The sequence below is a fragment of the Osmia lignaria genome, chromosome 6 (assembly GCF_051020975.1).
Source record: "Osmia lignaria lignaria isolate PbOS001 chromosome 6, iyOsmLign1, whole genome shotgun sequence".
Classification (NCBI taxonomy): domain Eukaryota; kingdom Metazoa; phylum Arthropoda; class Insecta; order Hymenoptera; family Megachilidae; genus Osmia; species Osmia lignaria.
The window spans coordinates 2,132,597-2,157,981 of NC_135037.1; the positions used below are offsets into that span (position 1 = coordinate 2,132,597).

Genomic DNA, 25,385 nt, shown 5'->3' on the forward strand with positions numbered 1-25,385 from the left:
CGTGTATAATTCATAAAAATTCAAATTCTCGCGGCAATCAATTAATTCGTATTTTATCAATTTTATCCGAGAACAATGCATACTTCTGTTTTAAATAGGTTAATTCATTTATAAAGAAACAATGCTACTTGGATATATTTGTAAAATACTTCTCATTCGAACTACCGTCATTTTAGTGGGCTCTAAGAGAAGAGACTTACTGTGCGAAAGTTTATAGACCCGCCATTGCTACCGAGTAATCTGACAGTAATCCGATGAAATCATTTCTATCACTAAAATTTTTGTGAGTCTGGTGTGCCTTCTCGATAGTAACACGTCTAGTCAGTGATTCGTGACCAAGAATTGTGATCAAGAACCCGTTCAAGTAGAAGCAGGCATCAACTAGTTCGACCTTAAAAGTCATCTAGCATTGATCGTTTATATTCACGTTTTGGAGAATAAAATCTCTGATAATTCTCGAACTCATACTTTCAGCTAAAAAAACATGTCGGATACAAGACGACGTCGAAAATCTAATCAGTCTTGCGGTTCCGATGACCTCTCGGATTCTGGCGAAGAATTAAATGCAACGAAAGAAACCCAGGTTAGCTGTTGGAAAAGTGTTTTCAATTAAATATTATAAAGGTTTAGAAACAAATGATTTTGCTTTTCTTATTTCATGATTTTTTAAGCTCTCCTTGTTTATTAAATTTTTTATGTCGTGTTAAACTGGATCAGAAGTTCAACGACAGACCCGATTAACTGGATTAAGTAGACTGTTGTAATACTTCTGAATATTATCATAACTTACAAGGTTCTCTTTTATATTTGGTTTGCCGGCAAATGGTTTCACGAATGTCATAATTCCAGTTCTCACAAAAATTAAAGAGATGTATCATTTTACACTTAAGTCACATAGGAAAAAATTAAATAATTGTATAATCTTAGAATGTTTAGTTTTTTTTATCCCTTTCCATAAATTGTTTTATAGAGCAGTGAACAAACTGATGGTCATCAGGATTCAGAATGTGATGTTTATCCATCTGATTCTGATGTTGAATCTCAAGATGGTGCATTACGAGAAAGTGGAGATGGACAAGAAGAAGAGAAACCTCAAAAGAAATTGGATGATGATGAGGACAGACGTAATCCGCAATATATTCCTAAAAGAGGAACATTTTATGAACATGATGACAGGACTACCGATGAAGTGACGGATAATACTGTAGAGCCACAGAATGAAAGAGAAACCAAAGAAAAGAAAGTGTGGAAAGATAAAGAAGATAGATGGGACCATGATCGATACAATGATGAGGAACAAGCACCAAAGAGCCATGAAGAATTAATAGCAGTTTATGGTTATGATATAAGAAACGAAGAAGGTCCACCTAGAGCTAGAAGAAGAAGAAGATATGGGTAAATTAACATCTAGAAAGTGTTATGAATTTTGTAATATTGCATTTTACATGTTTAATCTTTTATAGTCGTGGTCCAAATAAGTATACACGTAATTGGGAAGATGAAGATGCATATGGAAAAGCTGGAACTAATGTTTCTAATAAAAATAAAAAGTTTAATAGAAGTGGTGAAGATTTCCCTGCTCTAGGAACTAATAAAAATGCTTCTGCACCACCTGTGGATGAACCAGTAATCTCATCAGCTTGGTACAGTAGTAAAAATAAATCACAAAATAAAGTACAAAACTTTCCACCCCTGCAAGCTCAGAGTGATAGTCCAAAAACAAAATCTAGCGGTACATCTAATACTCTCACGTATGTAATGTTCTTTATGGTGTATTTTCAATTTAACCAGAGTGAACAAGTTTGTTTCAACGTTTTTCTTTACAGAAACGAGAATAAAGCTCCTAATGAACCTACAAATCCTGCTTGGAAAAAGGACGCCAAAAATTCATCCTATACTCAAAGTAGTAATGGAAACAGTGGGGCTGGTGGTGATGCAGATAAATTAGTTAATACTAAAGTATCTCCCAGAGATAACAACAAGAGGAATGTTCAAGAGTCTGTAAGCTTGGCAGCCAGTAGAACTCGCGGGCGAGGATTCAGAACAAATGCTAATAACAATATGGTCGCTAATAGAACAGTTGAGACAAAGCCGAAAGGACGTGGAGCAGGTCCAATCTCTGCCGAGAATAAGAGAAATAGTACTATTCAAAATGATGACGAACAGCAAATTACTCATGACATGAAACATGTGAATCTTCACGATGGTACGCAATACCATCAAGGTGGAAGACACAACAGTAAGTGTTTCATTCATATAGATATGTTGAATGCATACTAATTGTTGATACTTTTCTAGAAAATTTCTATGGACAGTCTTCCAATCAGCAAAGATCAGGCACGGTACCTCCAAGAATGCAACAGCAGTCTCATTCACAGCAACAACCGCAACAACAACAGCAGTCGCAGCAACAGGCAACTCAACAACAAGATAGTTCTGCTAATAGACCAAAGCGATATTCTAGTTTGCGACAACGTCCTACGGCTTCCGAAACTCCAGGACAACAAAATTATACACCACCGCATGGGCAACATGGACAGCATAATCAACATAATCAGCATAATCAACATAGTCAGCATAATCAACATAATCAACATAACCAACACGGTCAACATAATCAACATGGATATTTCCCTCCTCAAGGTAATAAAATCTATACATAAAATATTTATGTATATAATTAATGTGATATATTTTTGGGGTGAACAATTTAAATATATTATGCATATTATATTAATGTTTAACTTGTTTAACTACCTAGCTGGAAATTCAAGAGGTGTTTTAGAATCACAAGGTAAGATAAAGCTGTTTATTCGATGGTGTGAAGAACTTTTTTTTCACTTTTTTGTACTTTAAGCAGGTATTAATAATATGAGTACATATTTATATTTGTATCATTTCTTTTCCTTTGAGTTATTTTCGTGTGTAAGTGTATATATGGTTTTCTATGAGCATGCATTTGTATGCATAAATATAATTGTTATATTTTCCAATAATGTCACGCTTTTCGTTTCTCTGTAGGATATCCACAAGGTCATTTTGAACAATCTACGCCCGTTGCTGCCGCTGCTGCACCCATGGCTGGTCAGCCTGTTATTCCTCTGCCGCCTAATGGTCAACCTGCTAGCTATGCTCCACCGCCGTTTTTAGTACCGCCACCACAGTTTATTCCTCCGCAGACTGCTCCACCTAGTATAATTAATTATGTTCCGGGTCCGAATGGACCAGCATTTCAACCAAATTTTCAAGGTTACCAAGGATATAGTCCACCAGTACAGGTATAATTTTTACAATAAAACTCAATTACGCTGTATTACTTCTATGTTATATTAATTTGTAATTGTTTAGCCATCGCGTCCACCGCCACCGCAAGAACTGTTCCAACCACAAGGTTGCACTTACTATAGTCCTGCACAGCAGCAACAGCAACAACAACAGTCGGCACCGATGAGACGACCAAAGGCAGCTATTCCAATTCTTCCACCACCAGAAAATCAGCAACATCAAACTAGTAGAGGAAGAGGTAGAAGTACGCAACCACAACAAAATAATCAAGTGGGAAATATACAGCAGACTGAACTGGAAATCAAAACTGACTTGGAAGAAAGTGATCAGAAAATCGTGTCTGAACAATTTGATAACATCCAAACCGAGCAAATTATAGAAGTTGAAGAAGCACCGAAAAATGATGATTTAAGTGTAATAACGGATACTATGGTTGAAAATAAAGAAAAGGATGTTCCGGATGTTGATATCGATATACCACTGGGCTCCGAAGGTGTTACAACTGATCAAGTAGACGGAATAAGTGATCACGATTCATTAAAAGTTACTATAGATGATCAGAATATTATTCCACTTAAATCTCCGGAAGCAGTCGTGGAAGAGACTGAAAATGATTCAAATATAATTGAAACCACTACGTCTGAAAGTAAGGTTGTTGAAGAGGCAGCAGCTTGAAAGAACATCACAGAGTCTTTTAACATTTTTCGTGACAGACGTAATTGTGAATGTTCGTGAGTATGAATATGCATATATATTATAAAAATACTGTGTAACTTTTATTGGAGTTATTACGCAGTTTGTATAGCGAATTGGTTTTCACAGATCACTTGTGAAATACCGTAGGAATTGGATGTGTGCGTACCTAATACATATTTTGAACGACTTTATCTAATTCCAGCATATTGTTGTACATTTCGTAGTTCACATTTGTATTAATGTTTCGCTACGAATCCATTGATCTGCTGCTATCATTAAACTACACCCTTCTATATTGTTAAATTACTTTCATATATGAAATCTACTAATTCATTATTAGTAGGCAGGAATAGTGTTAAATGTATTCTCGTGTATCGAGTATTAACACATGCAGCAATGACTGGTAAAATGGTTAATAAATCGATATCTTTTTAATACAATGGCTATTGTAAATAGAATATAGTCAAGTCAGTAACCTCAGCATGTATTATGTCTTTAACTCATTAACCATTTGGCGCGCATTTTTCTTTTATTGTGATTCCAGGAGACGTATTTTTCCTTTTACTCAAATTTGAAAATCATCGTAAATTTTATATGTGTCATGCACTTTAAAGTTTAAACGAATATTTAAAAAATATATATAAGTCGATATATAGTTACTTAAATAGTTTAGTTTTTTTAAAGTTTTTAACAATTTTTTTTTCTGTACACGCTGTATGGTTATATTGTTCAAACAAATACATATTCTGCAAAAGAAATTATTGTTGTTTATCTTTTCTTAAAAAAATGAAGCAGACGGACATTAACGTCATTTGCGCCAAAGGGTTAAATAAACGGCGAGTGAATGAAGTATGTTTATTAAGTAAAAAAAAAAGTAAAAAAAACACTACTTAACGCTTTAATTTTACTTATATTATAATAAAAAGATTATGATAGAAAATTTTGTATCTGCTTGTATCATTAATAACGGTCGTTATATAATTCAGTACATCATCAAGATTAGGTGAGGTAAAAGTAATATTAACTATTAATCTTGTCATTGATTATATTAACTATGTTTTTTGTGAAACTCGAAAGAAGATGAAACCATGATAATTTTTATTTAATACGCTTACGGCGATATACTTTGTTACTGGCAAAGTGGAACAGAAAGATAATATATTGATAAGATGTCTTTTCATATGCGATTAAATTTATTTTCCTATATTCGAATTTGTTATGTTTTGCAAAAGCGTTCAAGCATACAGACTTACCGATTGAGATTAAACTCGTATAAAATGTGTTGTTATGAGATCGCATAAATATGGAATTGATTAATCCGATAATTAAATTGTAATTTTAGCGAAGTAAACGTACGTTTCATTAAAATTACATAATTTACTAGAAATAGTGTACAGAATACAAGATTCACACCACATTATATTTATAACATAGTACTAGGATAAAAGTTATGAAATTTTTTACATACGATTTTGTCGGTATGTCCGTCGTACCATTTGAATATTATAAATATAAATTACAATCATAGGGTTGCGATCATTCAGTTATGAAGAATGATTCGCAAATTCGCGTGTGCCTATGTTTCTGTTCTCTGAGAACAAACATCGAGTTTAGTATAAATACATTTAAAATAATTCAGTGTTTCGTTACATCAAATACCTAATGTTATTTTCTAAACAAATTTAACATGTCTACCAGTACCAGTAGGAACTAAAATATGGTAGTTTCTTTATATATCTTTCTGTTACTTAAACTTTAACAAGTGAAACACAAATTTTTCTTTGCATGTATCTGCTATTAAGGTTGAAATTATATTTCAATAAATTACTTTTGAAGTTTACTGATTCTCTGATGGTAATCACCATAATACTTGCGTATACTTACGATCAGTCGTGTTTCTCGTTTTGTTGGACGCTTGTTACACCACTGAGAGGTATAATTTCGGTAGTTCGTTGAATGTTATTATTATTTTTAAACGTTGTTGTTCGTATCGTCGTCGTGGTTCGAGATTTAATTCTGGCCAGATTAGATGTACTTGCTAGGTATCCACGTTGAATACGTGAACTATCTTGAGCACAACGGAAAGTACGTCTAAACTCCTTTCGAAATTTCCCTGCAATAAAAGGTTTCGTCAAATTAATAAGAAATTCTTAGAACAGATTGCAATCTATAATACAAAGGAGGATAGTTCGTGTCATTCAATATTTATAATGTTGATCTAAAGTGAAGCGATAAACCGTCGTGAAACTTTGTTGAAAGTACGTTATAATTAATATTGGCGCCACTGTCGTCCGACCTCAATTTCCCGCGTAACTTTAACAAAAAGGGCAAGCTATATAATATTTCGTTATCGACCTCTAATTTAATTGCACGAGCTAATAAATTTTTAATTTACCTATTAAAGTTTCAAATATCTCGAAATGAACCTTTTTTAAAAGAGTTAAATTTAAAAAGAAAAGGAATAACTCGATGAATTACCTTATCGATCCATCGATTGCTCGATCAAATATTTCGATTCTCGAAACCGTTAACCCTACATGTGCGTGAAGTGAAAGTGAGGTGTGAAAATACGATGGAAATTGATGCGATTATGGCTTATAAAATGGCCAATAACCGTGGAATATAATATAGCTCACCCTAAGCTTAATTGATTTTGTGGAGAGTTAAATCCAAGACTACATCGATCCTGTGGAGATTCGTTTTCGGCGTGAGCTCCTTCCGCGATTGTATTAGGGGCTTTTTTCACCCAGGAGACTCGCATCTCCGTGGGTCAGAATTGTTCACGACGACTTTGCAGAGCAGACCGGTATCCACTTGCCATGTAAGCGTAGCTGAGTTGTTGGTTTCGCCTGTGATCGTTCGTGTGGTTCGAAGGTGCGCATTCTTGGAACGTACGACGAAACTCCTGCCGGAACTTACCTGTAAACCAGACGCTGAATATCTCCTTTTTGCTATCATTTTCATTCCTATTACTTTTTCGAGCTTCGTCTTAAAATTTCACAACATTTCCCTTTTCTGAAAATGTTCAAATATGGCGCGCTTCTATACAAGATCGATAGTATCGAGAAATATCGATTTAACGATAGAAATCATTTTAAATTCAAACATCTGTACATACTATTGAGCACGGTAGTTTTTATTTTTTATTTTTTGTTGTTTCATTAATATCAGGAAAATCTATGCAGATTTGAAGTTGGTAAATAAGAAATTTGCAATTGAATCATGTTCCCGTTCGTTTCTTAGTTTGAAAACTTTGGGAAACAACGAGATCGTTGTTGTTGGGATAATGGAATACAGTTTCATTTAATTACAGGATTCTCCAGATAAAGGGGACAGAAATGTCCGGCGAAGCGTGCTTTAATAACGAACACGAGGAGAGCCTTCCGATGAGTTCTGAATTTCTCAATGAGTCAACGAAGTACTAGCGAACAACGTTACTTAAGGTCGTGAGATTTTATCAAGGAGGCAAGGTAATGAGTTACATGAGTCACGTGTATAAACTTATACACGTGAACGTATGGTCGCAAGGTACGTTAAGCTGCGAAAACTGCATTTCTAAGGACTAAAGAAACAGGTTGATGGATGATGATGTCAAGGTCATTTCAAGGACGTTCGTGTTTTTTTGCCCGACATATGCTATTTAAAAGATCTAGGCGACCACCGCATTCAGAGGTCTATTCCCTTTAATACTTTAATTCTTTTGGAACCAGTGTCTTTCACAGAATACAGAATATGAATAATTATTATACCGATATTGATCCTGCACTTTTCCTTACACTTTCCATTATGAAAGAAAGCCATCAATGCTACTGGCGCATACATATATACGTGCATGCTCCAGAAACGTTTTTGCTCATCAGTATTCCATTGGTCATATCAAATCAGCGAACACTTCTTATTGTTATCTTATAAAAGTGTTATCGATTTTTTTTTTACAATTTAATTTACGTAAGAAATGACTATTGATTTATTCAGCTGTTTTGATAATCTGTTTGCATTTCATGGATCGAAGATTTCATTTCATTTTAACGAAGATATTTTATCTATAGAAAACCATTCAGCACTATACGTCGATAAGAACGAAAGACAAAGGGAACTATTATTCGTGGACTCGACTGTGAAAGGAGGAAATGTTTTTTTGTTCCGGTACATCTGGTTTCCGGGCTGAGCTCGAATAGGAAGGAAAACAACGTTTCGTCGAACGTAAACCCAGACACGGCAGGTGCAAAATATCTTCTGGTGCGGTAAACAAAAATGATAAAAGTAGAGATCGTTTACCGCTCATGAAGTTGTAGATCAGAGGATTAACCGCGCTATTGAAGTAACAGAGACCGTGTGCAATCAAACTGATGGCGTTTATCCACTTGTTTGATGGCAGCGTAATGGTATACCTGAAATGGTAAACAACACGTATATCGATTTACTTCCGAGCAATAATAATTTTCGTTTTTATAGGCCATAGAGTACACGCTGCAGTACCATAAAAAGAGCGTTTAAAGTATCGCGATAGCACACTTCTTCTGTCTGTTATATATTTTATAAGCGTCTAACATTATAAAATAGAGAAAGTAAGCATGGCATAACATAGATGAAAGATACCTTAAGACAGAGAGTAAGTGCACGGGGAAATAGCAAATGGCAAAAGTGATGACCACCGTGACTAACATTTTCGCCGCCTTCCGTCGAGATCTTAGCTGTATCTCAGGATTACCGCCGCCGGAAGAAGGTGTCTGGCTCATCTGGGATGCCCGTGACAGTACTGCAAATGCGTCCAGTAATTATTCGTTCCACGATCTAGCTACGATCATCAGACATTATAAATTAGACATAGTTTCACGTTGGCATAAACGTATCTTTAGGCGCTTGCAGCGGCGAAAGGTTAAATGTTGCGTTAAACACGATAGCTACGGTTGAATACCAACGGTACGAACAAGAAAATGTGTTAGTAGTCTTAAAAACCAAATGGAAAAAGACGTGTAACGATCCGTTAGAGCTTAACAACGATCGTTTTCTTACAGTTGTGTCCTGGAATATCGCTTCTCCAGAGGACTCTGACGATCTGCCAATACGCCACGCTCATGAAGATTAACGGTCCGGTGTACAGAAAGATTAGCTTCACAATAGTGAAGGTGACTTGGCTCTTTTGACTCCAGGACATATCGCATTGCGTAAAAAGAATGGTTTTCACTCGGATATGGGTCGGTGGAACGGTGTGCAATACCAGCAGGTCTGGAAGATCTGTACAAATGGTAAATTTTCATTGGCATGTATATATCGTACGTACATAAACTGGGCAGATATTAATTAATCAATTACCAAAGAGAAGCGCCATCGCCCAGATTACAATAATCGCTGTTTTTGCTCGTCCCGTTGTAGACTTGAACCTCAAAGGGAAACATATCGCGTACCATCGGTCTATCGATATGAATGTTAAAGTCATTATGCTCACGGTCACCGATACTGTCTGAAACAAAGATAAAGAAAATTTACATTTTTCCACGATTCCAGTTATAATTAGACGAAACGAGAACGGCACTAGCTGCGTTAAGGAGAGAAGTCAGAATTCCCTATTATCCCAGGAAACTAGAAAATGAAGTTTATAGTTTTTATTTGCAATTCTAATTCGCTCATTTATGAAATTATCATACAGTTCCGCTCACTAAAGAATTTACGTGTTGCATCAAGTGGTTAACGCTGGCTATTACTGATAGAAAAAAGTACTTCACCCCGTATACGAAAGAGGGTAAACACTAGCTGTTCACCGCCGGTTTTACGTACACATAGGCATACGTTTTGACTTTCCATCGGATAACACGGTTTATTCGTAGCCAGGTTGGCATAGGGACACGTCATGAATATAAAACGAATGCCTAGAAAATACGGGGAAAGCCTGCTAGGAGTTTCGCCTGCCGGAAAATTGATAAAACTGTTGCCTCGCTCAGGCGAGTCTTCTCTTCTTTTTTTTCTTTTCCGCTGAAGATTTACCTGCTCGCTGTTTCGGTTCCGAGTGATCTTTTTTACTTGCGAAGAGTTGCCGGAATTAATAAAACCGTTCGACTATGACCTATTTCTCTGGTAATTCTGTATCTGCGCTACGATGCAGAGAAATTCTGCGAAAAGAAATTCCTCCAGAAGCTGACTCGATTACAATCGGATAGATCGTTAAGTAAATTCCATTTCTGTTAAAGCGTCGCCCGGTCAAGAAAGCTTTTCTTCTCTCCCTCGTTTCGTTCGTTGAGAAACAGAGAAATTAACGCGATGGCGTGACGTTCGACGTTTCTTGCATGACGCCTTTTCATATGGGAACGGTAACGCGTTTACGGCTGCTGGCATGGTGCTGTCGATTGAATTTCCGAATTCTCGTCAAAGGGTCTTGTTACGGAGTTTCTGCGCGACAACAAACGTGCTCCCCCCCCCCGTTACGGTATCAGGAATTGATCGACGAGAGACCGTCTCGCGCGTACCACCCTACCCATATACATTAGCTTTTCACTGATTAGGCATGCCGCTTTAGCGTGGCTTTTGAAACGCCGCAATGCGAATGTAACTTCTCATCTGCAATCAGGTAATCGTCGGTGCGAGCGTTTTTGAAGATGGAAAACACGGGTCACGGAATCCTACATTTGGATGCTCATCTGAGATGAAGGAACCACACACGGCTGATGAGATGGAAATTCGAGGATGAATGAATGCGTGTCTTCAACGTTTGAAAGGTCACGTTTACTACTTTATTTCTGCAAGGATATGCTCCAACTAAATAACCGCATCAACTGAATAAGAAATTCAATATATATTGGATCAGGATCTCCAGAGAGGCAATAAAAAAAAAGTTGTGAAGTAGGTATATCCACAAATTGGCTATAAGGTAGCTGAGTACGAACGTAAGAAACTTGGAGTCGATTTCCTGCTGCTCTTGTCCCCTATTCTCCGCTGATTCCTACAAGAGTAATCGCGCGGATCTGAATGAACAGGCGGTAGTTAACGTTTGCGGTGGAATTCCTTAGAGGTTTAAGAAAGAGCAAGGGAGAATATAAGGGTGCGTGGGTGATGGAGCTATCCAAAGCATTACGAAGTTTGGCAAGAGAATAATAAATATAAGAGCATAAAGGCACAAGAATGGTTATTATCTTTTGTTGCACACAAAGGAGCTTTTTTCTCCTTTTTATTTAGGTTAATCTTGATTGTCCAAGTAGCGGGAGGTATTTGATCAGAGGGAAAAAGAATATTTGGAATATTTAGATTTAAGTCGTGATAATTTATTAACTGAAGTTTGACAATTTATATGATTTAGAACGCGCATAAATTAATCGCGTTAATGTGCAATACTTTGCTTTACTATTCGTTCTTCTAATTGAGCGAGTTTTATGTTAATAGAAACTTACTCCCTTTCTTTGCGTCGAGGGGAAATTACTCGAGGAACTAAAGAATCATTTATTTTCAGCTAGATAACGGGCTCGCGATACTCCAATCTCCGGGGACACTTTAATTCCGACGAGGATAGAAAGAGGCTGAAAGTATCCGAAGAACTTTGAACAATCGTCATGAATGAACAGTACAGCACTGATACGTTGGGATTAAGACAACGTTATTGCTTTCTCAACGCACACAATTTATCACTTCGCTAGCGTGTTGCTGGAGAATAAGAGCTTGAAGAGCTTTATATAGTTCCTGAACGCATCAGTCAATGGTACTAAGGAAAACCATCTATCAACTAGTCTCCATTTTCGTTATTAGTTTACTAGGATCGTGTAATTTTATGGGGTATCTTTTATAATAGCCAATTTTTCATCTGCATATCGATGACAGCATCGATACACAATATTTCTCGCTACTATTGATTTTAAGAAAATTATTGCTTTTTCTGCTTGCAATTTATGATTAAATAAATTTGGATACTTAAAATCGAAGGTTAAAAGTCAGTCGTTTCATGCCAGAGTCGTAACAATTAGACACGGTTAAGATATTCAAGGCGTAACGCGAATCGATTGTCGCTAGAACAGCATGAGCAAATAACGCGTAGGTTTAACGCGCCGAGTAAATTGTTCCGGACGCCTTCGCCAGTCGTTATTGTATCTAGAATGGTTTCCAAGCGATTAACCATGAGGTTTCTGCTCACAGAGATATATCCTAATTTATTCGACGGACAGGTGGTAAAATTCAATGTAAACAGAGATCATGGTAAATGAACTAGATAAACTCAGTTTAATCCGTTCGAAACTGGGTTCTCATTATAAAACGATTCGCAGAATCCTAAATGGATTAACAAGATTTGATTGTTTGATCGGCTCATACAGAAGCAGAAAAAAAAGGGAGCAGAAACGCGAGGCGTAACGGATGGTTTACTCGACGATCAAACGGAATCTATTATTTTTTTTAGCCAACTGTCTGGCGCGAAATGATTTCACGATTGTTTGCCATGCTAGACGACGCGGAGCACGTTTCAATTAAATCTCAGCTATCTACCAGTCGCACTCGCAACTGCATTGGTCACGCCAAGCGCGTGCCTAACGTGTCACCGATAGCGACAATACCACTTGGGACTTTCCGCCTCGTACGCCGACGATCACATCGCCGTCGTTCAATTAACGTGCGCTAGGGCAGCAATGATAACTGACGGATGAGCCTCGAAATCGCATTTCGAAGGGACAAAACATCGATCCCGGCTGTTCAGGCATTCCCCTTTGACGCATTCCAATTGTCCGTTAACGCGTTTGTAAACGGCATCGTACGTCGTGTAGTATAGTATGTTATTCAATTGCAGTGCAAATATGCACTCGACTTATCTATACCAGTGCAAACAATGACACACCGCGTGCGTCTTATAAATAGAAACAAGTTCAAACATTTCTGGAGTGATTTAGAACGAGACCTTGCTCTAGATTGCGTTAAGTGAACTCTCTGCTTTTACGTTCTAATTAGCACGATTATTGTTTTATGACTGGCAAGGAGAGAAAGGTATTAGGACGTCCTTCTGAAAAATTCATGCTATCGGTTCAGTCACGAGAACGAGTTGTTCCGAATGAAATATCACCCGACCGAACGACTCTTTGACCAAGAACTACCCCCCGGTCGACGCAACACAGCACATGGCACGCAAACTTTATATCATTAACTCCTTCGTGTCTTTTCAGTTCCGGTCGCAAGGTACCGCATGACACTGCCGATCGCTCGAACAACCTGCTCCATTTCTTCAACGCTAAATAATAGATGACGCGTCTATGCAACATATCGTTGAGGCAAGTAGTCGAAAACTCGCGGAAAATTCATCCCACGAAGGAAGAAGATGGAGCTTGGACGAGAGAAAAGAGAATAGAATTTGTTTAATCCATGGTCCGTTGATGGATTTATCAGCTTAGGTTGGTACGGTTATCAGAGATACTTAGAGACAAGGATTGCTATATAGTTAGCTATCAGATGTACTATATCTACGAATAAATGATTCAGGATAGACTTGTGGGATCGAGATTCGTAATCCAATAACAGAAGGAATCGTGGTAGCACGGACGTCGAAAGATCACTGTTCAGGTTCTGAAGGAGGATACACAATAACTGAGTGCAGCGATGTAATGGAATTTTCGCGTGATGGAATTTAATAAAATTACTTAAGCAACCAAAGGGAGCGAATTTAATACGATGCGATGGTATAAAGAGATAGCTGAATACAAAGGGCGTATCTCGTATCGGAGTCCAGGGCAACGTTACACGAACTTGCTTTATAGCCTATTGTTGGAGTATTGTTTCAGACCATGATGTTCATCGTACGACAGAATCGTGCGAGAGAATCTATAGCTCATCGTAATTGTTGTCGCGTACCCTGCTCGTTGCAGCTCCGTTAACGATGACTCCCGTTCGTTGCTCGTTAAAACAACGCTGTGGAAAAGAAAGACTACTCCTTCGAGCCTGCGTTACGGTAACACCAACGTGTTAGGACTATAGGTAGTTTTTTTTGTGCAAGCGTTAGTTTATGGAATGCGGCAAATAATTAATATATGCCAAAATATTAAATGCCATTGTACATGTTTTTAGGTGGTTCCAAAATGCAATACAAAAGGTTAACGGGGACGTCAAGTAATTTGAATTAAGCAACGAACGAAAGCCACCATGATGTCATGAATCATTTATTCAACGATGAGACAATCCAGTTTTCGGTCCAGTTACTGATCAACCGGTGGTAACGCATGTGATCCCAAATAGACTAACAAGAGTTTATAAGAACTCGATCAAACCGCAGGGGCGTTATACTCGTGTACGCAGGCACAGTTGCACGGAAATAACGTTTCGCTAGTTTATCATGGTCCCTTGCACGTGCACACACGTGTAACCACCGCGCGGCAGTGTGCAAGCTTGCATTTTGCGTTTCTGTCCTGTTGCGATGTAACTAGATGGTCACACGACCAAGGTAGCTCTCAGCCGGTGACCAAATCGCATTATCTTACAACGTGTTGTTGCACACCGTTATCGCACGATAACTTATTTCTCGGTTCTCAACTCTGTTCGAAAATGTCCTCAAGTTGAGGTGCACGCTGTCATGTCCCTGGTGCATCAATTTCGTCGTATCAAAGAGAACTCAAAGTAACGTTATTTTTCTAGGATAACTGGTACGAGAGGTTGCTGGTGAAATGCTGCTGCGAAGAAAGAGAAGATACCTCGGTGAACATTGTAGAGATGAAAAAAAAACTAACGTCCATGTTGGGAGACGTAAATGAGAGTCGTGTACGCGAGTACTTTCGCCGGAAGTACGGTGGAAACCAAAGAGAGCGAGCTGAACATAACAGGTATACTGGGTGTCCAACTTATTTGGAGTATTTTGTCATTTTTAAAAATGCCCCAAAAATATGTTTCGAGAAAGTTATTGCGTTTGAAGGAGAAAATTAGATTATAATGTTATAATTACGATAACTTTCCTGTGATACATGTTTGTGGTATCTTTCTGAATAAAGCAATCAAGGGTGGCAGAGGTACACGCTGTATAACGCGAGAACTTTCGGGTTGTATTTTACGACCGAGTTTTCGCCGTTACGGTGTTTATAATGTCGCATAATTTCGGTGAATACCGAGGGTGAATTGAATTTTCTTAAGGAAGTTTCAAAGTTAACATTTCCCTAAATCGTGCGTTCAAATGAACACCGTTAACCTCCACCTTTGGTTTATTGCTTGCACTGGCTCGAAGAATTAAATCACGACGTATCCTAAAAGACCTTCGAGCTGGTAATACCATTAGCTAAAGGATTCCACGGAAATCCTTCTTAATTATCCAGGGCTACCGTGTCCGATAGCAAAGACATCTGGCTGTAACAGGAACGGTGCAATTAATCGTTCGTATAATCGCACCTCACTGATCGTTTTAATTACAAACAAGATAAAGGTTCCTATCGCGAAAATAAAATAGCAGCTGCGTGAACAAAGTGCGATCATTTTATTAATAATCTTCAGATAAATAATCAAATTAATTTTTCTTATCAGAATTTCCCAAATGTTGCATAATCGATTTTAATCTGAATTGATCAAATTAACGCGGTAAATATATTTTAATCAATCTCATCGTTATTGATGATAATTTGTTATCAATAAAAGCGGTAATTCGGAGGAATTACTCTAATTTCTCTTGCATCATCAACGAGCCAGATTGTCTATGGAGGGTTTAAAGCTTTTGCATGTTACATAAGATCGCATAGATACTTTGCAGGAAAGTTTAACGATGGTCTTTGATTAAACATACACCGGAGGCTAGCGTTTATTCGTTTAACGATCTCCGAAAAGAAACGACTACCTCCACCGGGGCGGAGGAATAAGTAACGAGCCTCGTCCTACTTCCTTCCGAATGCTTGAGATTCCGCGACGATTTCGTTGAAAAAAAAGCTCCTCCGCGTTGCTGGAAATAATATCATTCGCGTTGACATTGTGAAATAAGTTTTCGGTGGAGAAAACAAAAGCTCGAGATTATACAGCCCGTGTAAACTATAAAACTCTGCGTCTGTTTTCAGATTAATGACGGTGCGCCTCGTAACGAACAACATCTTCTGCCGCTATAATAATTATCTTCAACTTTTCCAACTCGTCTTACGCCACATTTGGATCCCCGCCAACGACGTAAGGTATGGTTAAATTATGGTTCAGTCCCGATTACACGCGACATACTTTCCAGAACGTCGAACGAATTCTTAAAATATATACCCCGGGGAAAACTGGAATTTTTAACGCGTTTCCAGAAGTTGATGAACTGGGAATAAAGTTCCAGCATCCCTTGAATTATAATTGTGCATACAATATGGTGACTTTGTGATTAGATTTCTAGCGGACTGATGTTGAATTCTGTGGACCCGATCTAAGGCGAAGGGTTCTCTTGAGAATAAAAGTTGCGAGAAAAGCTGTCGAGAGCATATTTCTTATAAGCGAAGACTGTAGCCTAAGTTTCACTGTAGAAGTTAACTAGAAATTTCATTTCTCACTGTATTGAATGTACCATATATAAAATAACGTCGATTCCAGAGTTCATTTGTTTCATCAAAGAGGGTCATCGCCGTTGCGATATTTATTTCATTCGTATGTTTGACGTCCTACGATAACCCCCTGCCAAGAAAATTGTTCTCTCGAACAACCCCTGCTGAGAAAAACCAACCCTCGTCTTTGAAATACTTACACCTACGCGACGAAAAAATAGACGTGACGTTTCATAGAATTGCAAAGCGTTAAACGGAGGAAAATTCTTTAGGGAATATATACAGATCTGGTAGGAATATAAATTTCCTTGCCGATATTTCTATTAGTTTTTTACGGCGTGGGCGGTGCAACAGAAAACGCGTATCAAAAATATGACCCTCCTCCTCCTCCTCCTCCTGAATGTCGAGTTTTGGACGGTGTCGTTGATCAAGTGTAAAAAATAGCTTGACCCAGACTGACGCTTGCCCTTTACCGAAAATTGAATTATAGAACGCGGGGGTTGGCCATTTGGAATGTTTAATGATTTTTTTTTACTTTCCACCAATGGTTTGTTCTGAATAACTTCCTTTATTATGCAAATTCCTCGTCCTCTGTGTTTTTAGACAATGTATTCATTATTTTTACAGCCGTGATTGCAATCAAAAACACAGGGAACACTTAAGTTAATTAATTCATTTTATGCTGGATGCATTTTCGCTAATAAATTACGGTTGTATTTTAATTTTCGCGCGAATCTTGTTGATGCGCCGTGAACGATAAATTATCGCGATGCAAATTAATTTCGATTGTTCTTTCACTCTTTTTTTTTTTTCAATACACTTTAGTTAAACAGATGGAGGCGTCGGTGCTAAATTGGCAGCCAACAGCCTCGCGTTTACAAAAATTACGTACTGGGTATGTCTTGATGGCCATACCCCGCCAGCACGGCATTCATACCGTACTGACGCGCTATTAAAGTAGCGAGCACCCTTTTTAACCGTACTCTAACCAGCGCAGCCTTTATATCAGATTCTAAGCACAATGGTAACAACGAGAATCGTTATTGCTATCGAGCCATCTGTTGTACGATCGACGAACTAAAACAGCCGTATTTAGGAAAAAGCGCCATTTTTCAATCGATGCCAAAACTGCATACATAATTATACACTATTTTTCTTATTTGAATTTTTTAGATAATTGAGTTTTATTGAAAACGAAAAACAGAAACGTTAAAAAACGTATAGAACGTATTATCGGTAGAGTTGGTTTGAGAACTTATCTCCGATCACGCTTGATAAAATATTAATTGCAAAATTTCAATATCAACGACGTCGATAATTTGATTCACGGCCGGGAGACCGTCCGATCTCAGTCGAGAAAATTTCGTAGCGAATATCGGTTTTTCAGGATGGAGATACCGTTCGTTATTAGCCACGCTAAGGGATATTGTAATCGAGTTAATTAAATCTTGAATATAGATATTTGCGTCGGCGAGGTTGCTTTATTGTTTGAAACGCGATAAATCTACCTGAATCTATCCTACAGTTTTACAAGTTTGCTAAGAAACGCTATAAATCTTGATTCAATGATAAAAAAGGGAGCTAATTTCCATTGAAAATTAAACCCTTAATTTACAGCTGGTTGTGATTTTCAACCGATTGTTAAATCAACGCTATTCAAGCCCGTGTACAAAAAATAATGTACAATACTAGTACAAAATAGGTCAGAAGAACAAATTAAGAATAACGTGGTCGACTTGTTGAATTATAAATTATATCGTTCACCCTCTGTTCGCTGGGCGGAGAAAGTCTTTCCCGTAAAACGAATTTTAGCTTTGAAAGGCAAGGACAGACTAAAAGGCAGACCGGGGTAGGGTTCAGCTGTTCAAATAAACACGAAGAACATGAAATACGGTGAATTCCCAGATGGTAGATTTTCGTACGATTAATTTACTGCACGTGTAATTCAGCAATTAAGGAGACCATCGGTATATTTCGCGGTTGTAATCCCTCGTTGGCCTAAATTCTAGATTTGAAAAGGTTGTACATTTGCAAGAAATTATTTCATTCCAACGCGCGGTATATAGAATCGAAATGCAGTCAGTGTCAATTTTTCTTTATTCTTCGACAATGCTTTGTGCAGTACGTGCATCGGCCTAAATCCAAGAAAGAAACCGTAAATAGCAATATCCCTACGCAGACAGTTTATCCACTTGTTCGACAAACGTGCGCAAACTTTCGATTCCATATCCACCGTAAAAAGAGCCTCCAGTCGCGTACGAACATAAATTTTCAACAAGTTTAAGCTCCAAGCTCGACAATTTATTTTGTGATCTCGTTTTTCTTCGTTATCTAACTTTAGTAAGCATTGAAAGAATTAAAATAACTTGTAGTTCAACGTGGACGATGTTAATTTTGGCATACCCCTAATAAATTCAACTGGTTGATTTAATTTAACGCGTTGATCAAATAACAGTGGTGATTGTCTTACCTGAAGGTACGGCACAGCTTTGCATAAAGTCAGACCCAAGAACCACGTCTCGGTGATGTCCCAGAGCACCGTGAAAGGAAGACAGAGCAACAGTACTAGAAAATCAGCGACGGCTAGATTGACGATAAAATAATTCGTTACAGTTCTCATCGTGTGATTTCTGTACACTGCTGTGCAGACTAGCACGTTTCCAATTAATCCGACAAGGAAGATGATACCGTGAGAAGCGATCAGAACCCAGTCCCACAATTTCGGGAATATGTAGTTCATCATACGATCCACGTATTCGTCATTCGAGATGCAGTAAATGTTACTACAATTAGTGGCGTTAAAATCCATATCAGATTCGTCGGTGTATTCAACGGAGGTGTAGTCGTCCAAGTAGTCTGTAGCATCGACCAGTATGGTCACCATGATGGACCACACGATTAACATTCTCTCGATGGAATACATTCTTCTTGCTTTAGGTATCACGGATAGTCTTGCACGATAATTGATATTCACAAAACTTCTCTGTCCTCGTAGAAAGTTCACTAATCAATTTCTCATCCATTAGGGGCGGATCCAGAAACCTTGCTCGAGGAGGAATGTTTTTCCACCCTCTTCTAGCCTATAAAAACGAAACGATTACGATACCAATTTCCAATTGAGAAATTATTTCCTTTAAGATCTTGTAACTTTTCATCATCCCCTGCATCCTCTCTGGATCTTCCCCTGTTTTCCACGGACTTTTCTACAACTTTGTCCCATCTTGAACGTTCTTTTTTTCCCAGACTTTTCGAAGAAAAACGGAGAAAATGTTCAGTGAGAAAGTTGGAACATCCAGGTCGAACCTGCACCAATTTCCATGACATTAAAGTTGATTCTCCCCATTTTCCTTTCCCATCCCCTTGGCCGTCCACGCGATTTGATAACGCGACAGGCGTCCAGAGATCATCGGTCACGATGATCGTATTTTATTTGTTTAGCATCTGGAAACGATCGATCCCAGTCTTGTTTCAGAAGAATTTTTTTTCCTTCCCCGTTTTCGTCACTCGGTGAACAGTTTGTCAAGCGGAGGGAAGAAAAGTTTTAGGGAAAGCTTTCGAGGCGATGCGATGTTCTGATTTCCCAAGTGTCAGAAAGGCTAATGAATGTCTTGCGATAAATGTCACATTTTTTATGATCTCTATCGTTTGGCTTGCGGGTAGACAATTTAATTCCGTCGAATCAATAGACCTTTTTGTTTTTCTTTCCTTTGTCTTCAAGGGAGGAAGAAAAAGCTTAGAGTAATTCTCCTCCGGATAGGTTTTATCTCGTTTCGACCAAAGATTTGTCCCCTTTTTCCGGTTTTTCTCCCCGTACGATTTCACTTCTGACCTTGGCTCGAATCAGAGGCAGAGGAGTTCGGAAGAAAATTTCATTTGGAGAATCGATGAAATCGTCAGAAACCGAGAAAATGAATTTTATCGGGAAAGTTAATACGAGGAACCGACTAGCAATCGGCCTCGTTTATTTTCGAACTCTATAACCGACCAGTTACGACCAATTGCTAGGACGTTTCGGTATTTATCGCATACTCGAACGCGAAACCGCAAACTTTTTCTCTTATCGACCAATTTTACTGAAGAATCTTTTAAGGGGGTAAAACACAGAAGGAAACGAAAAACGATAAATTCCTTTTAATTACTTAAATTAAATAGCTCTTAATATGAGCCAAGCTTTTTAATATAAATTAAAAACTTTTTAACAGAGGAATTAAAACATATGTTTAGGAGTATTTGCTTAATTAAAATTAAAACTTCGTTACACGGTAAAAAGCGCTTTAAAAATTTAGCTTAATGAGTTTAATATCGTAAACTGCAAGCTGTCAATAAGATCAAAAGACGTGACCTAAAAAGACCTCCTTGTGAACGTTACATTTTCAGCTTACTGATAAATAAAATATCACTATAAAATTCTTCTTCGATTATTGCAATATTCTACCATGTTGTATCGTGTTAACGCGGAAGATGATGAAAAGAATGTTCCGTATCGTGGTCAGGCAGTGAGAAAAGTGAACAACGAAGTTTAGCTTAATAGAGCATCGCTCGGGATTTCATAATTTAATTGAAATTTTAATTGTACTTGGTGAAAAGTTACTCTACCGTTACCAAGCGACGGTCGAGTTTATAGCGTAAAGTCGTAATGTGATTGCACGGCGTCTATTAATTGATCGTATCGTCGTTTCATTAGAAAAAATAGCTAAAGTTAATAAATGTGCCTGGTAGATAAACGTTTCCATGAAAAACATGTTCGCGTTGTTTTTTTTATCAGAGCAACAGAAAATTCCTTGATCTCACTTTCTCTTCTTCTCCCCGGGGGCGAACAATGTTTTAATGAAAATGCCTCGATTATGCTATTAATCTTCCGCGTTTTTCTACTGCGATTCCGACTTTCTGTCGGTGACAATTCTTGTGGCAATTAATCAGAAAAAAACGTCACATCCATTTCCTCCCGTTTTTTCATTGCACCTATCAGGATTTCGCGTTATCCTTGTTGTTTTTAACTCTTCTGGTAAATATAGAACGATACTGAACATTTGCCAATCTTCGGTAAATGTTATTTTGTAATAATTTTATGTTATGAAATCATGCTAGACTTTGTACGTTTTGGAATTCTTCATTCGATATGCAACAAGCTAATAGTATCGATCGTTTAATAGTTAACACGTTGATTGCTACCGTAGAAACCGACATATATGGAACAGCACACTTTAGTAGGATGTATGAACTCTTTTGCTACTAATGTCTATAGTCATCATCCATGAAACGACCTGTGAATACTAATGTCAACTAGTCGCACACTGCATAAGAAGTGCTATGCACTTAAATACCATCATTTTATTAATTTGTTTACCGGACGTTTTTATCGTCTTTTTTTTAACGATAAGTCTGACGCGATGATGTAAATTTTACATTGGAAAAACTCAAAAAGACACTTCGCGAAGTTCTATTGGTTTTGTAAAACTTGATAAGCGGAATTTTTAATTATTTTTTAAATAAAATCCATGGTGTCGATCACCTAACGATATAAGAACGAGAAGGATTTTATAGTTGTATAGAACAAACAATAAAGCTTATTTTAAAAGATAGAAAAATTCAGAGCAAAAGTTTGAAGAATCTCTGGATTTACCGGCAAGTGATAGATATCCGCGATATCTCCGACACGGCATCGAATACGATATTTTATGACGTTTCGATTCCCTGCTACGATACTTTTATGCAGAAATATTGTAAAACTGTCGATTTCACGTCAAATGCCGCGGTAACTGTCGGAGGAACGATAAATTCAATCTGCGCCTAGGGAAACTTTAACCCGCCTCCCTTCGTAAACTTTTTTTCTGACGCTTCGTTTCCGAGAGGGTCTACCATCGCAATTTTAAGAGAAAGTTTCCTAATTTCATCGCAAATATATCTTCAATTTTTAAACATTAGTACCTAATGTAACATTGAATTATTTTACATTTTTTTAATAAGTTGATTATCCTATGGGCGACTAGTAATTGGCACCATAAATTTAATTTTAAATATTAATGCTATGAATAATAATATGCTATGAAAAATTAAAATAATTGTTGATAGGGCTACGAACTGTTTTATACTGTAAGTGGTACAGTAGACACAAAGAAGAGAAAGAAGAATTGGAACCACGAACACGTAACACCAGGCCGTGAAAGCGTCAGATCAAGCACTGTTTCGCGGGAAAACGCGTGCAGTGGTGGAGGACGGTCGAGGAGGAGTTTCGATGGTGCGCGTCGCGACGACGGGCAACCGGGGGTTCCGATTCGGGACAGGGATGTGTACGCGACGACGGACTCTGCGAAACTGAGGTATGTACGTCGATTTAACGAGCGCGTAGGTGCACTGGTACACTCCGATGCTTCGACCAGGTTCCTCCTTCCAATGTTTCTCACGTTTGAATTAGCTGTATTTTGTCAGAACACCCTTTAACACGTTCAACGTTGTGGATGTGACAAGTTGAACTCGATTACAACAGAGTAACTGAAAGAAAAAGAAAAAATTAAGTAAATTTTTTAAAATAGCAAGAGGAAAATTTACATAAACAACAAATTCCCTCTTCTCATTTAATAAAATTAAATTAAATTCAAGCAATTTGTCACAGAACACACATTACTCTTCTTCACGTCCACTCGTAGGCGTTCGCGAACATAAATTCTCCGGAGATAAAGTGGTGAAAAATCGAAAAAGTGGTTGAAAGATTTATTAAAAATGTGCGCCTCGTGGACGAGCAGTTTATCTCGCAACTAATCAGGGTAAAGTTGGTGTTGCTTCGAACAGCTACATTTGCTGTGCTTGTCTCGTTGAACAAACAAAACGTGTTCGTTTCGAGGTACTTCTCTTCATTTACTACCGCCTAGGTAGTATAAAGTCTATTTATTTTCCTGGATAAATTCAGCCGGCTAGAATTAAATTCCAATCTCGTCTTTACGAGTGTGCGCCACGATTTCAATCAGAATTGCTTCCACAAGGAATCAGAGGTATCTAAAGAAAAGCATAAGTTTGATCAGAAGTCAATGAAATCGTAAATAGCCACTGTCTTAGACGGAAAAAAAAAACAAAAAAGAAAAAGTTAAGACGATGCTACCCCAAGGGATTTTACGATAGAAGATTTTAAGCTTACTCCTTGATAGCTGGCGCAGCCGTGCTTGCAGTCGAGATTCTTCGAAAATAAAAGGTTTCCGGAGGAGTATTAAATTCCGGTAGAAAATACCTTTCTAGGGTCTCAGATAGCGCGTGAGTTACTCCGAGATGAAGAAAGTTCAAGGATTTTCAAAGGGGTGCAGAGATTTTACCTTGTGTACACATGTTTCTTCGTTAGCCCTGATCGCATCTTCCTTTACATTATTCCCTCAAACGCTTGCAACTTGCTAGTATATTTCATTGTTAGTCGTTTTACAACTCACGTAACATGTGCTTTTATCCTCTGTAATATTACTTACGAGCAGTTGTCTATAAATACAGAATCTGATATTGCCTCAGTGGAGCAAAAGTCAACAATTTCCTCGACTTGTTACAAATGATTGGTACACCTTTTTTTGGATTTCAAAGCGAACGAGAAATACGAAAGCGCTTTTCCCTTCGACGGAAATGAGAGCTTGTGTTTTTCAGGAAGTATCAGGCAGACGATCTTATTTGCACGAAACTAACGCCTCATTGTCGTGATTGTACGTCCAAGGATAAAATAAATGCGAGCAAAGGATCGATCGTCGCTTCTCTACAAAAGTTGCCACGATATTTAGATCGTTCCACGCACACGGTGTATGTACATACAGAAGTTTTACCAGCTATGATTAATGAGATCAAAGTAACTTGTTGTTAGTCAACGTGCCTCTACTTTGTATAAATATGCAACGAGTCGCGAGCGTGCGACAAATTGAAACTGATCTTTACACTAACCACCGCATACTTTTATAGGATATATTACTTTCATGACTTTACATTTCGTTTTTAATCCTCATAAATTCATCTAAGAAGAAATTTCTAAATTGAAGAAGCTGTAATTGTAATTGTCGTATAATAGAATAGATAGAAAAGATAAGATACAAATCGTTAAAAGTATTCAACAGTTTGATGTTTTTCATTTCAACAAGTTCCTGTTTTGCTTTGCGTAGTTTCCTATTATTTTTTTTTTAAATAATAAACATGCAAAACGGAAAACGGAGGATTCTTTTATTTTTACACACGACTAATTAAATTGCTTCATGCGAGTGCAATCCAAATATTTTTCTTTCTTTTTTCATATTTCATCGATTTTTCAAAGTAGGTAAAGTAAAGGAAACATGTTTTGAAGACTTCCATAGTATGGTAGAAATATGGAATATAAAAATAGGTCAGAGAATAATCGAAATGGTTGTCTCTTATAAAGATTGTGAAGTTCTTTTTAGGAGAACTTTAAAGAGTGATAAATTTATGAGGTTTCAATCATTCTGTTACTGCAAGATATCTAACAATATGTATATATATCTTTTTGTTAAAAACTAAACGGTAGCGACATCTACAGTCTGAAAGTATAATTTATTATTTAAACTTGAAAGAATAATTTTATGAAAAAGATAAACATGCAATTGTGTATATACGCTGTAAAAATAGTGCAATTTGAAAAAAAGTACTTTATTTTCAATAATATTGTATAAAATTAATATCCTTTTATTTCTATTAGATTCTATTATATTTACAATGGAAGAAGTTTCTAGTTATCACAGTATTAACAGTGTTGTAAATACTAAAACTTTATCTACATGATTGACTCAAACATGTATTTATCTTAATTAATGCCATTCTAATACTTATCAGCTTTTTAGTTTTAATTTCATAGGCATGTATACCTAGATTATCATATGCATTGCTAAAAAAATATTTTAAGAACATTTACGTTAAGTTATAATACATATATATATCATCTTTAAATATTTAAACTTCATAAACTATTTCTTTTATTGCTTCCAACAACTA

The 25,385-nt window shown here is 37.4% G+C and overlaps 2 protein-coding genes and 1 non-coding gene across 11 annotated transcripts; 1 reads left to right on the plus strand and 2 right to left on the minus strand.

Moving 5' to 3' along the window:
- Nucleotides 1-188: 188 nt before the first annotated feature.
- Nucleotides 189-25,218, plus strand: btz (CASC3 exon junction complex subunit). Of its 2 annotated transcripts, XM_076688524.1 has the most exons (21): nt 189-583; nt 971-1,395; nt 1,464-1,751; nt 1,827-2,239; nt 2,299-2,643; nt 2,762-2,794; nt 3,022-3,278; nt 3,349-6,855; nt 7,295-7,451; nt 8,031-8,380; nt 8,437-8,755; nt 8,841-8,922; nt 9,000-9,230; nt 10,547-10,818; nt 11,423-11,668; nt 13,113-13,337; nt 13,426-13,917; nt 14,008-14,756; nt 15,966-16,076; nt 22,494-22,741; nt 23,895-25,218. In XM_076688524.1, exons 1-8 carry the CDS (start codon nt 485-487, stop codon nt 3,958-3,960), a joined length of 2,472 nt encoding a protein of 823 aa, XP_076544639.1. In that variant the 5' UTR covers nt 189-484; the 3' UTR covers nt 3,961-6,855; nt 7,295-7,451; nt 8,031-8,380; nt 8,437-8,755; nt 8,841-8,922; nt 9,000-9,230; nt 10,547-10,818; nt 11,423-11,668; nt 13,113-13,337; nt 13,426-13,917; nt 14,008-14,756; nt 15,966-16,076; nt 22,494-22,741; nt 23,895-25,218. The 2 variants fall into 2 exon arrangements, with proteins under 2 accessions (XP_076544639.1, XP_034173665.1); XM_034317774.2 differs by having other exon boundaries at nt 8,437-8,904; nt 24,042-25,218.
- Nucleotides 5,431-22,635, minus strand: LOC117601252 (orexin receptor type 2). 8 transcript variants are annotated; one of them, XM_076688528.1, is made up of 7 exons: nt 18,892-22,498; nt 9,298-9,445; nt 8,998-9,219; nt 8,581-8,740; nt 8,260-8,372; nt 5,866-6,094; nt 5,431-5,572 (listed from the first exon to the last, which is right to left on the minus strand). In XM_076688528.1, the coding sequence occupies exons 1-6, from the start codon at nt 19,342-19,344 to the stop codon at nt 5,868-5,870; spliced, it is 1,323 nt and encodes a 440-aa protein (XP_076544643.1). In that variant the 5' UTR covers nt 19,345-22,498; the 3' UTR covers nt 5,431-5,572; nt 5,866-5,867. The 8 variants fall into 8 exon arrangements, with proteins under 8 accessions (XP_076544643.1, XP_034173686.1, XP_076544642.1 ...); XM_034317795.2 differs by lacking the exon at nt 5,431-5,572 and adding an exon at nt 22,504-22,635 and having other exon boundaries at nt 5,868-6,094; nt 18,892-19,501; XM_076688527.1 differs by lacking the exon at nt 5,431-5,572 and adding an exon at nt 22,504-22,607 and having other exon boundaries at nt 5,868-6,094; nt 18,892-19,862.
- Nucleotides 17,257-17,396, minus strand: LOC117601791 (U11 spliceosomal RNA). The gene has a single exon (XR_004580803.1). It is a non-coding gene; the product is annotated as a U11 spliceosomal RNA (small nuclear RNA).
- Nucleotides 25,219-25,385: the final 167 nt, after the last annotated feature.